General features: G+C 46.5%; 1 protein-coding gene and 1 long non-coding RNA gene across 2 annotated transcripts; one reads left to right on the top strand and one right to left on the bottom strand.

Annotated features, from left to right (window-relative positions):
* Positions 1-2,730: 2,730 nt before the first annotated feature.
* CNOT8 (CCR4-NOT transcription complex subunit 8) lies at positions 2,731-7,638 on the bottom strand. The gene is made up of 6 exons (XM_010223130.2): positions 7,492-7,638; positions 6,484-6,677; positions 5,105-5,266; positions 4,040-4,184; positions 3,266-3,376; positions 2,731-2,959 (listed from the first exon to the last, which is right to left on the bottom strand). The coding sequence occupies exons 1-6, from the start codon at positions 7,606-7,608 to the stop codon at positions 2,810-2,812; spliced, it is 879 nt and encodes a 292-aa protein (XP_010221432.1). The 5' UTR covers positions 7,609-7,638; the 3' UTR covers positions 2,731-2,809.
* Positions 7,639-9,002: 1,364 nt separating this feature from the next.
* On the top strand, positions 9,003-9,569 carry LOC148591781 (uncharacterized). The gene is made up of 2 exons (XR_015914027.1): positions 9,003-9,041; positions 9,393-9,569. It is a non-coding gene; the product is annotated as an uncharacterized LOC148591781 (long non-coding RNA).
* The last annotated feature ends 2,666 nt before the right edge of the window (positions 9,570-12,235 follow it).

Genomic DNA, 12,235 nt, shown 5'->3' with positions numbered 1-12,235 from the left:
AAAATTACAAAAAAAAAAAGGAAAAGGAAAAAAAAAATCAGGTTTATATACAGATTCTTATGGTCAGCCACTGCTACTACTAAATAAGATTGTAATGGAAAAATAGAAAAGCAGTAGATTGTGGCTTTGAGCTGTATATAGGATTGTTGTAGAGGGGTTTTTTTGTTTTTTCCCTTTTTTTTGTGCGAAGTTATGCCATGGGACACTACTGGAGTTTACATGCAAAAGAAGGATTTTTAAGACAGCTACAGCAGTCTTTCAACAGAGGAAAAGTTGTAGCTGCCCTCGGGAAAAATATTTTTTTAAGCAGTCTGACGTTTAAGCCAGTATTGCGCGTGCAAGCATTGTCAATTTATTTTTGTTCTTTAAATAAACACCTTCTACAGCTAGACTTTAGCATTTAATTTCATGGATGGGTGGAAATTAGTGTCTATCATTTACGTCTTTTATTTTTGTTAAGTACTGTGTAAATTTAACTCAGAGGATTAAAAAAAAGTGTGCTTAGCTTTGTTTGATAAAGCCAAGCTCACACCACGAGAGGGAAGGCAAGATTTGTTACCCGTGCTAGGTGTGCTTGATAAGTGTAAGAGATTTAAGTGAAGAAAACTGAGAGTCTTTGCTCCTGGGGATGTGCACAGCCAAACAAAATGCTTCTTGGCTAAGGTGATGTTAAATTTGAGCTTGTTCTAGGTGACAGGTACCACCAAGTTCTGTAGGACTGTTACTCTTCTCAAAGTGTCAAAATTGATGCCAGCTCTGGACTCTTGAAAATGCAGTAGTAGGATCAGTCTTGCAGCCAACTGCAGGCTCTGCCTCACTGAGGAGAAACATTTAACTCTTCCTGGAAGAGCAAAGGCAAGGCTGCAAAATCTCGCTGGAAATAGCATCTTCATAAATTCTAGCATCAACTTTTTAAATACAGGAGAAACGTTCACATTAGGATACAGCCATGAGCTCAAAAGGCTGACTTCAGCAAACTTACACATCCAGAAAAGACTGTTAAAAAGGAGGAAGGCATAAGGAGAAAGGGATTTAGATCAAGAACTGCTCCAAATCACTTGACCAGCACACATTGATACCAATTCCTGGCACAGATGCTGTCACAGGCCCAGTAAAGATTCACAGCAACTTGAGTAGCAGTTGGGAAAGTCAGTGCTTATACCCAACAAGGATCCTTCTGGCAAGGTGTTAAACAGCCTGTTGAGCCTTTGCCACTAACTTGCAGTTTTCTAAATTCTGTCCCCCCTACCTGAACACCTGGAGGGGGAGCTACTGCTTAACCCAGCAGCTCCCACAGCACTCAGGGAAGAGCATCCCTGCTCAGACGAAGCAGGAAAACCTGGCCCAGGACAGATGAGAAGGGCTGTCACCTCCCGGGACAGAGAGGGGAGCAGGGAGGCCGGGCAGGAGGTCACCAGAGCCCTGAGCACCGAGGCAGCCCCTGCACAACGGCCTTGGAGCGGGTCTGACCAAGACCTGCCCTAGGAGCGGATCGGAAACAGAAGAGAATGAGGCTGAAATATTCTCCTCCTCTTTAGATCCAGGCACCTCTCCAGTTCAGGTTCCAAGTCCTGAACTTCGGGGTTTCAATGCTATACGGAAAATCTGAAACAAGGCCCAGTTTAAAAAAAAAAATTTATTTTACAAAAATTAAAAACAAGTCGTATTTACAAGCATTTTAAATATCAGCTTTAAACCTTAACTCCTAATAACGAATTGCTTAAGGTTGTTTAAAATGCAAGACAAAGTCAAAATTTTAAGTTTGCCATCTCCAAAAGGGTTGTTTTTGCTTTTCCCCTAAGAAATGTCATTATAGACCTGTTGAAAATAATGTACTAATAGACTAGCTTGCTTTTTTAGGAGTCAGAACCCCAAGGTGCTCTTTCAGCCTCAGGCTACTCTTCAGATGTTTATGATGAAGAGAAAAGGACTTGTTAGACGTTAAACACAGCAAAATTTCGGGGCTGAAAAAGGCTGGGGAAAGAGGGAGAAAACTTCTGTCTGCTGCGTTACTTGTGTTGGAAGGAGAAGAACAAAATTTGTAAGCCAAGTTGAAGACAACCAAAGTCAGAACACTGGTCCAGTCCCCTGTCAAAAGGTCCTGTAGCAAAGGTGAACTTTTAGGCTCTCTTAATCTACTCCAGAACATTTATTAATACCCGTAAGACCTAAGCTGAGGCTCGGTATGGGTCAAACCTGTACCATACAAAATTAGAAGCTATGCAGCTGATCAAATCAGCTCCAGTATATCCATTCTCACTGTTGTTAAAGCAAATCTCTGAATATTTTTATCTGCAAGGATTATTTTTAATGTTATCCTTTCCCAAACCTCCGCAGTGATCAAAGGGCGCAATATCCACAGACTACACAAAGATAAAAGTAAGCAAAACATGAGGTGAAGCTGTCACCCTCACAACATGCAGAAGTTTTAAAACAAGCTTCCTAAAGCACAATTTGCAAATTTGTGTGCATGTCTGTGTCCGATTTCACTGGATTTCCAGACCCTTAGCTTTACCGAATACTCTACTCTTAAGTCTTCCTTGCAGGTTCTGTACAGTATAAAGAGGAAAAAAACAGAGGTATACACAGTATTTTCTGTCTCTTGCCCTTGGTATTAAAAAAAGATGGCAAGCCACCAATGCTGGCATTTGGAATTCAGTCAACTCCCTTCTTGGTTTCAAATGAAGATGCAGTTCTTCAGCCTCCTGCCTTCTGCATCCTGTAGATGCCTTGAGATATTGTTAGGAAAAATGCTTGAGGACAGCAGCTGCCAGGACGGTAACCGTGCTCTGCACAGGGCTACCGCGTTTCACGGCTGCATGTTGTTGATAATAGCCAGGATGCTCATCTTCTCCTGGGCCGAGTCCACGTCTTCGTTTTGTTTCTGAGCCACCCCTGTGCCAAGGCCGTAGAGCCGCCCACAATACTTTGCATCATCGATCGTATCCTCAAAAAACAGCTGCAGAGAAAGCACAAAGGAAAATAAATGGGCATTGTTTAATTGTGCCTCTAACCAGAAAGCACCTCTCATTAATTCAAGAGGTCATTTGAGGCCAGCCACCTCTAAGATGCAATTTAAACATGTACCTGTGCCAGTATCAACACTTGCTTTGACTGGCACTTTGAACTGAGCTGCCATAAGGCTCAAAAAACCAAACAGAACAAAAACATTGTGTATGTTGAAATTTGTGGAGCGCACGGAGAAGCCAAGCAGGAAGCAGAGCCCTCTTGTGTGGCTGCTGGAAGGAGGGGAACACGGCACTACCTCTTTCATCCTGAAGAATGCCATGCCTGTGAGCAGAGAGTCTGACCCTGCCTGGTGTTGTCGCCCAATTCGCTGCAAATCGAGCTGATCTGCCACTTCTTGAAGGCCGCCCTGCAATCAGAACAGAGCAGACAATTTCCTAAAAACCCATCTCCTTCCAAGTCTGCTGCAAGCCACACTTCTGCAGAAAGCTAAGTGCAAATATTGGCTCTTAAGATGAATTGATGAAGATTCCAGCAGTCCTGGCACAGCAGCTCTGAGCGATGCAGTGCTGTAAATACTGCTCAAGAACATACACATACATGGGTGGAATTGTGGTACCTTCATTTCTTACAGCAGATACCAAGATGACTATAGAGATATCCATAGGTTACAGATGCTGAACCTTTCCCTCTCTTTGCTCATATTAGCCTGTGATTCAGCAGATAAATTCCTCTCAACCTGAGTGTGCTCCCCGTTCATCAAGCTGTGCAATAGATCATTTCAAAAGCAGCGCTCCACCTTGCACAGGAAAAACAGGCACGTGGAATTCCAGCTGCCCTCCGAAGCTGCTGCTACCTGGAAGGTTATGGGAATGTCCCCTGCACAACGTGCATATGGATGTCTGTATCTGTTACACACAGACTTATAGGGGCCCACATTTGACTATGGCTTTTATACCCATTCCAGCTTTAATGGACTTGACACATGCAGCAGGTTTATGCTCATTTGGTTTATGCTCATTTACAGCGTTGACATCAGTGCATTATTCTGGCCCTGGGGGTGATGCGATACCTTGAGGTTTTTGCAGCTCTTCATCAGGTACTTTACATCATAGATAGAGGGGAAAAAAAGGTTCAAGATATGGAAAAATTCGTGTTCCTCTTCTGGTAACCTGGAGTCTGTCAGCAGCTTCACCATGTAGCCAAAGTCATAACCACTGAAAGCAAAAACACACAGAAGCCAGATAAACAGGTAACAGCTGTATCTAGTGGCTGTAGCACATTTTTCACAAGAACTTTATACGCTAGAGCTTTCAAGCTTTCATGTTTCCAGCTGTTTACAAACTCTCCTAGATCAGAGTCAAGTTCATCTTGACCATCTATCTCAATGTAGGACTTCTGCCTGCTCTTCTGTGGGCCTTCACTAATGCCAACACTGGGAATTTCTCTAATTAGGAGGAACACAGGAAGCAGGAAATCCAGGGGTATCTGCCACGGAATCCCAGAGTGGCTGAGGTTGGCAGGGGCCTCTAGGGACCATCCAGTCCAAGCCCTGCTCCAGCAGGGACACCCAGAGCAGGGGCACAGGGTCCATCCAGGCGGGTTGGAGATCTCCAGAGCAGGAGCCTCCACAGCCTGTGGGCAGCCTGTGCCAGGGCTCGGGCACCCTCACACCAAGGAAGTTCTTCCTCACATGGAGATGGAACTTCCTGTGTTTCAACTTGTCAACCGCATCTCCCACTGAAATGGTCCCAGTTGCAAAAAGATGCCTGATCTACCCTCTTTCTAGCAGAGGGGAGCGCAGGCTCCAGAGCTCCTCAAAGGCTCTCACTAGCAGCCGACTGCAAACACTTCCTGACAGCAGGTATCCACCAGCCTGTCTCCTCCTACTCCCTCCACTCCTTTCACTGGCAAAGATATCAAAGATATAAGAGGCTTTATCCTCAAGCTGCTTGAAATGCTACACCACACGCACCTCCACTACACAGATTTCTTCCCTTATGCATAAACATAAGACAAAAAATGAAAATAAAAATGATGTTGCAAGTAAGAAACACCACCAAAGCCTTTACAATGCACAGAAGTGCAGAGCCCTGGGTCGGTCTGCACACACAAGCAGCAGCGTTTCAGTGAGTACCTGTGAAACGACAGCCACTTCACACTGTCGCTGAGGACGACGCCAGAGGTCATGAGCAGCTCGGCGAAATGCAGCGTGTCGATGCCCTCCTCCTCGTGCTTCTGGAACTGCAGCCCAGAGCTGGCGAGCAGGTCTATGGAGTCCTGCGAGTACATATCCTCCCTGGACAGGGGGAAAGGCAGCTCTGCACCCAGCGCGCTCACGGGGCAAGGCAGAAATTCACCTGCCCCACATGCTGTATTTCACACAGAGAGACCACTAAGGTCATCTCTGCATCCACATTTGTCTAAGAAAACTGACTGACATGAATTTTCTAAACACTACTGCTGCAGCTTCACCCATTCTTATCTCAGCAATTTATTCTGCAGTTTTAACCAGCTGATAATTCTGTTCTTAGTGAAAATTCCACAGAATCCACCTCCACAGAGCTGCAGGAGGTTCTCTGCAGCGTTCCTGGTGGATGTCCCACACGACAGCACACAGGAAAGGGCACATGTCCTGACCAGGAAGAGATGCAATTCTGTAACAACAAGCAGCATTGCTGCCTACATTTTTCTTTTTCACATCACAGCCTTATCTTCACCTCCAATTCCATCTTTGCAAGTGGAAAAACACTGCATACTACTCTGCCTTTCAAACATGGCTAAGGAAGTAAGTCTGGAATGAGTGATGGTCATAAGCTTGATGCTTTCTGCACTAGATGGCTTTGTTTGGCACAGTGAGAAGGAAAAAAGATCATGACAGAGATATTCACTTTGGGTCAGACGTGGCATTCATAGTGCCAAAAACATTTCATTCTCTTTTCAGTATTTCCAAGGGGTTGACAAAGTTGAGGAACTAAATGTTACAACTTTTGGTGTCAATAAATTCATAAACAGAATATATTAACTAAAATTATTATAATGTTTTCTAATAACATTTTCATAAAACACTGATTTCCAAAGAATTTGTATTTTTTGCCAGAGAAGAACTCTTTATGTTTCCAGGTAGCTCTAGTGATTTTATATATATATATATATATATACATATATACACACACATATATATAAATAAATATGCACTGAGCTTGTTTTTACAGCTACACAGGAAGGGATTCTGAAGTTTCTTTCAACTGTATAAGAAATCCACACTGTAGAGGAGATAATAACCACTGCCCTACTCCATTAAACAAGACTGATTCCTTTGAGTAAGCTTATGATTTTGCAAACTTTTTATTTCCTATAGACCGCAGCTTGTATTTTGGCATGGGTCTGCAGGAGGTGGTATCTTCACTGCTGAGGAGAGCACATGCACTTCTTTTTAGCAAACAGAGGTAAATTTAAAACAAAAGAACAACAAGAAAAACAACCCACGATCACTCCCTAGCCCACAGAACTCACGTAAGGTTGAATTTGAAGTTAAACTGCCACGTGTTGATCCCAGAAGGATACTCTCCCTTCTCATTTGTGAAAGTTAGGCCAAGCTGGATAATTTTCAGCAGGTCAACATTACATCGAAGGAGCTGGTACTGATAGTCTATGGAACTGCGGAATTCACCGATTGGCCTTACCACAACTCCAGGAAATTCTGTGTCCTAGTAAAGAGAGGGAAAAAAGATCTTACGGCATTATATCCTTTCATAGCGGTCATATATTCAATTGCACACTTTCCAGTTTCAACACTGATTTCGACAAATTTTTCTCTGAAATTACTTACATAACAGTATGCAAAACGGAAAAAAAAAATCAGGCTGCTACAGGACAGACGCTTAAAAAATAAATAAATAATTGGTTATTATATTCATTCATCCATTCCAGGTATCCTCTTTCCATGTTGCATCTTTTCAGAAATTATAAAGTTTTAAGATCATCCAATATGCACTACTGCATAATCTAAACTACCCTCTCCTGAGTAACTTATTCTCTCATTTTCCCTAACTCCACCAAAATGCTCATTTTATATTTATTTACTCGCAGAGGTAACCGGTTGTCACTTGCAGGCTTTTCCTTTTGTCCTCAGCACCACGATGTCTCCCATAGCCAAAAGGAGACAGTCACTCAACGGGCAAACACGTTTGTGAAATCTACTGGATTTAAATGTAGTTGTACGTCTGATCTGTTTGAGACTTCATTAGCGTATGCAAGAGAAACAGTTAAATATCATACGATTGCAGATGATGGAGGTGGTTTCTCAGTTCCCCACCTCTCACTCATTCTGGACTGAATACTATATTCACTACAAATCCATGAACTACTTGCTACTGAACAGCTTTCTAAGTTTTCACAACTTCACATTTCAATGTTTAGTTTGTTTAGGGGAAAGCCCCCTAAAAACAAACATATACATAAATAGATATAAAAATAAATATCCCTCCAGCGTAATAACTAAATCAGGTACAACACCCTTACCATTGCAATGTAGCTGTAACTTAGCACAATCTCCCGGATCTTCCTCATCTCCTCCTCCAGATTGTTGGCCCACACCTCGCAGATAACCTGGCTGTTCTCTGCAAGGGCTGCTGGCATCTTGCCGGGCCCCGAGGAGCAGCGGCTGATGTTGAACGCGGACCTGGAGCTGCGTGACCCGACCAGGGCGCTGCATCGGAGAGAGGCAAACAGCACTTCAGGGCAGAGGGATCTAACACCAGCAGCACAGCACTAGCAGCACAAATCACAGAGCTATCCTTGGCCTCAAACAGGACTGAAGTTTTGCAGGTGTTTTGCTGCTTTTACCACTTCGTTTGCACATGTTGGAGGAGAAGACACGACCTGCAGCAGCTGTGTGTGTTACGGAGCGGAGAGGCGGCTGGAGCAGCCCCAGCCCCGCTCCCTCCCGCCTGCCCGGCACCCCCGCGCCCGGGACCTCCGGGCGGGAGCACAAGCGGGCGCTGCGAGGGCCCGGCCGCCCCGCGCGCGGCGTTACCGACGCTCCCCCGGGAGCACGGACAGGGTCTCCCGGGCGCCGCCAGCGCCGCCCCAGCCGCGCGGCTCCCGGGATAACTCGCGCCCACGGCTTCCCGCGGGGGCGGAGCTGCGGGGGGAAGGAGGGGGCCGGGCGCGTTTCCCGCCGCGCGCAGGGCCCAGGCCCCGGGGCCGCCCCCCGGCGCCGCCGCCGGCGGGTCCCGCGCGGGCCCGTCCCGGCCGGGCCGCCCGCACCTGCGGCCGCTCTAGCCGCGCCCCGCGCGCCGCTCGTCTGCTCCGGCGCGGCCCATCGCCCCCCCCGCCGCGCTACCTGCCCGCACGCTCCGCGCAGGCGCGATGCGGCCGCCGGGACGGGCGGGACTTCCGGGCCGCCGCCCGCTCTCGCGAGAGCGAAGGGGGGAGAGGGCCGGGCGCGCGGCGTCACGGCGGGGACGCGCGTGGCGCGCGCTCCCGCGGCGGGGGGGGGGAGCGGCAGTGCCACGTGGGCCCCGCCCGCCTCGCGCCTGCGCAGAGCCATTACCCGCGCAGCGGGCCCTCCCCCCGGGGCGGCTCATGGTGTCGCCCGGGCTCCGCGCGCCGGGCGGGTCCAACGGCCGCGGCGGGGGGAGCCGCGAGGGGACGGGCGGCGGCGGCGGCGCCCCCAGCCCAGCCCGGCGGGGGCCGCGGCGGCTCCGCGTGCTCCCCTGGCCCGGGAAGGCCCTTGGTTTGGGTGCCGCGGGCGGCAGCTCGCGCCAGGTAACGCGGCCCCGCGCGGACACGTGTGCGCGGCGGCGCTGCGGGGAGGCCCCCGGCACGAGGGCTGCTCCTGCTGGAGCCGGGCTGAGGCGACACGGCCTCTTCCAGGCCCGTCCTGCGGCCGCGCTGCGTGTCCTCCCCGTGCTGGAACCGCAGCGACCCGCTCGCTGCTTCCATAGCAGCATCCAGGGAAACACGTGGCTATCCCTCCTGTCAGGTGTGTTCTAGTGTCCCAGCTTTAGTCATCACAGCTCAGCAGAAGTGTAAGGAAGTTGTGTCTTAGTACTGCTGCTCTCTATCAGGTAACCTTGATGGCGTCAGCATCTACTGACACTGAGCAGGATTTATCAAATTGTATTTTAATTCAGAGTTTATCTTCTCAGTTGATAGTTACCATTTTGTCTCCTCACCTTAGACCTGTAGTCTTTAGGTCGTGTAATTTGTGTGTTATGCAATGTGCCAGACTGGCTGAAATGAGGCACCTCTCTTCTGTGGTGGCTTGAGTTTGACATCGTGGCCAAGGAAACACGTGCTGTTATCAGGTAAATACATCAGGATAGATTACAGCACTCTGTATATGTAGGATTGGTTTCTTCTTTTTTCACCTAAAGAGTTCAGAGTACGATATGTGCTTTTCTTGCTCATAATTGCAGGTCTTGAAGATATGTTGAATCCAGGCAAAAAGAAGCTTCTCCTTGTAATGTTTTTTACAAGTAGCGAAACAGCATGAGCAAAGAAGTTACTTTATGAAGTGTCTGATCAGAAATCCTTTCCACTGAGAGGAAATCAGTCTCTGCATTCCTCAAGGCTGAGTCTCAGCAAAGGTGGCAGTGCCACTGGAGGGTTTTGTGATGAAGACAGCAGGGCAGGCCCCATGCTAATCAACAAACAGCAGCAGCTTTTAGATAACCACCAACCCGGACTAGATCCAGACTTGCAGCCCAGAAGGTAAATCACATTTATGTCTTGTATGACTGGATGTACTGGTTGTCTGTTCCTGTTAATGTAGATCTTCTAGCCATGACCTGTGTCTGTTCTGAACAGATCTGCAAAATTCACTGCCTTTTCACCTGCTTCTGGGTATTGGGCAAACAGTCCTCTCAGTGCAAGAGCCTGGGAGGCAAGTTCCAAATAAAGATCAGTTCAGGACAACGTTCACATGGCACCCCTCTTGAAATGCCATTTTCTACTTCCTCTTCTGCAAATAGTTTGAAGGAATCACATTCCTTCCTGTTGTGTCTGCTGCATGATAAATAACAATTAGTAGGAGTCTCTAAGAATTAGAAATTCTTTACCCACTAGGAAATAGAATTAGTCAAGAGAAAGTGTCAATGGAAACAATAACACAGTCTTAAATCCAACATGAAGCAACAGCACATGTTTACAGCACTAAGAGGCCAAACAGCGTGATGTTGGGAGGGAAGTTTGGGGGATATTCTCCTTCCAGAAGAAGGTAATTTATAACAACACAGATATAGTGCTAGGTAAAGGAAACCATGCAGAGACAGCAAGGCACTGTCATTACTGGAGCTTGCAGATCTCTCTGCAGTTCTAGCCACTGCCAAGCTGAGATGTTGCTTACAGACTAGCAGTATATATTGCACTAGACAAGGTGGAGAGAAGAGAGATTCCTTGTTTTTTTGCCTGTGTGGGAATACAAATCTGAGAAGTTACGGTGAGTAACACCCTCACTTCTCAGTGCTTAGTTCATAATAGGGCACTGTATGTTAGGTGAATAACATACTGGGGACACATCTGCATAATAAAGACAAATGCTAATGCAAATTACATCTTGCAACCTGCAATACCATAATTACAGACTTCATGGTTTGTAAACATCACAATTAAATACAACTGAGCACATTCTTACCTATTTGCATCTTCTGCTATAGATAGTGCCCTTATGTGCAACTGGTTTGATACACTGTAACAGAAGAGTTAGTGCAATTTACAGAGTCTGTGAAACACTTAAAATGAAAACTGTCCAGCTGGGTTTTTGTTTGTTTGTTTGTTTTTGTTTTTTTATTTTGACAGATGTCCCAATAATCCTTCCTGCTTTTAACGAATACACATTTGACTTACTCAATTGCACTGACACTAGCTATTTTGTGCTCAAAACACAAGTTAGTCCATTATAAAAAGTACTCATCTTAAGTATAGATGCCCTTTTTTTCTTCTCAGATACAACTATTACCTGTTGATGAAGAACTCTCACCTGCCAAGGGCTTAGCCAAGTGCCAGCATGTGCATATGCAGAGGGAACACTGCCAGTATTAAGAGCGACACAGCCCTGGCTTCACATGACTTATCTGGGAGGGGACAGCAGCTCTTGCCTGGAAACACCCCTCTCTCCTTTGCCTAAGCCCTCATAAAGTTTCCACAGAGGTGGTGAAAGGTGAGAAGTTGAGCTCTGGGTTCTGAATAAACAGCAAGGAGCTCTCCTAGGCTACAACCTGCGGGAGGTGAGCAAGGAATGGGCAGCCACAGTTGGGGGTGTAGTACCTTGAAAATGTGAGAGAAACTTCAAGGAAAGCATTTAAAGGCAATGTCATGTGTCTTTACAATGTGATTGTGAGCTTTTCTAGGAACTCTGAATTTGGATCCATGTCGTGCTTGGCAGGGTAGAAGACCACCAGACACAAAGTCGAACCCTCTGTCCGTCCACAGAACATGGCTAATAAGCAACTTCTGAGGTGACCAGGTAGGTCATCCTTAAGCTTACATTTATATGTTTACAAATAGCTGTAGCCTTTTTTATCCTTGGGCAAGGCTGTTCTCCCTTGCCAGTGCGCTATAAGGGTTGATTCCAGTGAAGCAAGTTCCAGAGTCTTGGGAAGACTCAAGTAGGAGGGAAAAAGGCATCGCAAGCAGGACTGAGGCAGGCAGGGCATCGCCACGGGCACAGCCTGGTGTTCAGCTTCTGCACCCGCCAGCAACTGGCACACTGAACCAGACACACATCCTGGCCAAGTGCAAGGAGAAGGAGGATCCTGTGCAGCCGGAGCTTGGGAAGGCTTGGCAAGAGGAAATATAAGGGAACAACAGGTATGGGACACTAACAATAATGTACATTTTAGAACAGATGCAAAAAATATAGAGAGCAGTTCTTAATGCTTTCTAAAGACTTTCAGATTATGTAAAGCATTTTAAAACCTGACGTAGACAGACTAGCTTTTTCTGATAAATGATAAGTCCAGTGAAAACAGACCTCTAAATGAGCAGTTGTTGGAGAAATGAAGAAGTGCTTGAGAATAAAAATTGTATTTTGTATTACAATTGTTTACATAGTAGCATATGCTTTTCTTTTTACATCAAGAGTGCGATTGGCAAAATAATTGTTCTGAGTCAGATGAGGCAACATTATCCAACAAAAAGGAATAGGTAATGAGATGTTGAGGGAAAAAATCATGATTCATCAACATTTGTCTTGCTTTAATGTAAGTCAGGTAAGATTTTACTCTGTACATGCGACAATGTAGTGGACTGACATTGTGGA

The sequence above is a fragment of the Tinamus guttatus genome, unplaced genomic scaffold (assembly GCF_059628265.1).
Source record: "Tinamus guttatus ecotype Peru unplaced genomic scaffold, ASM5962826v1 Tinamus_guttatus_pri_ptg000710l, whole genome shotgun sequence".
Lineage (NCBI taxonomy): Eukaryota > Metazoa > Chordata > Aves > Tinamiformes > Tinamidae > Tinamus > Tinamus guttatus.
This window is presented reverse-complemented; position numbering and strand designations above follow the sequence as displayed.

What these genes read in the sequence shown, in the direction of transcription:
- CNOT8 (XM_010223130.2), bottom strand. Translation starts at nt 7,608, where the DNA reads ATGCCAGCAGCCCTTGCAGAGAACAGCCAGGTTATCTGCGAGGTGTGG. An exon ending in AACTTCAAATTCAACCTTAC is followed by an intron (nt 5,267 to 6,483) that starts GTGAGTTCTGTG and finishes CCCCCTGTCCAG; the next exon opens with GGAGGATATGTACTCGCAGG. An exon ending in AGAGCTGCAAAAACCTCAAG is followed by an intron (nt 3,377 to 4,039) that starts GTATCGCATCAC and finishes TTCTGATTGCAG; the next exon opens with GGCGGCCTTCAAGAAGTGGC.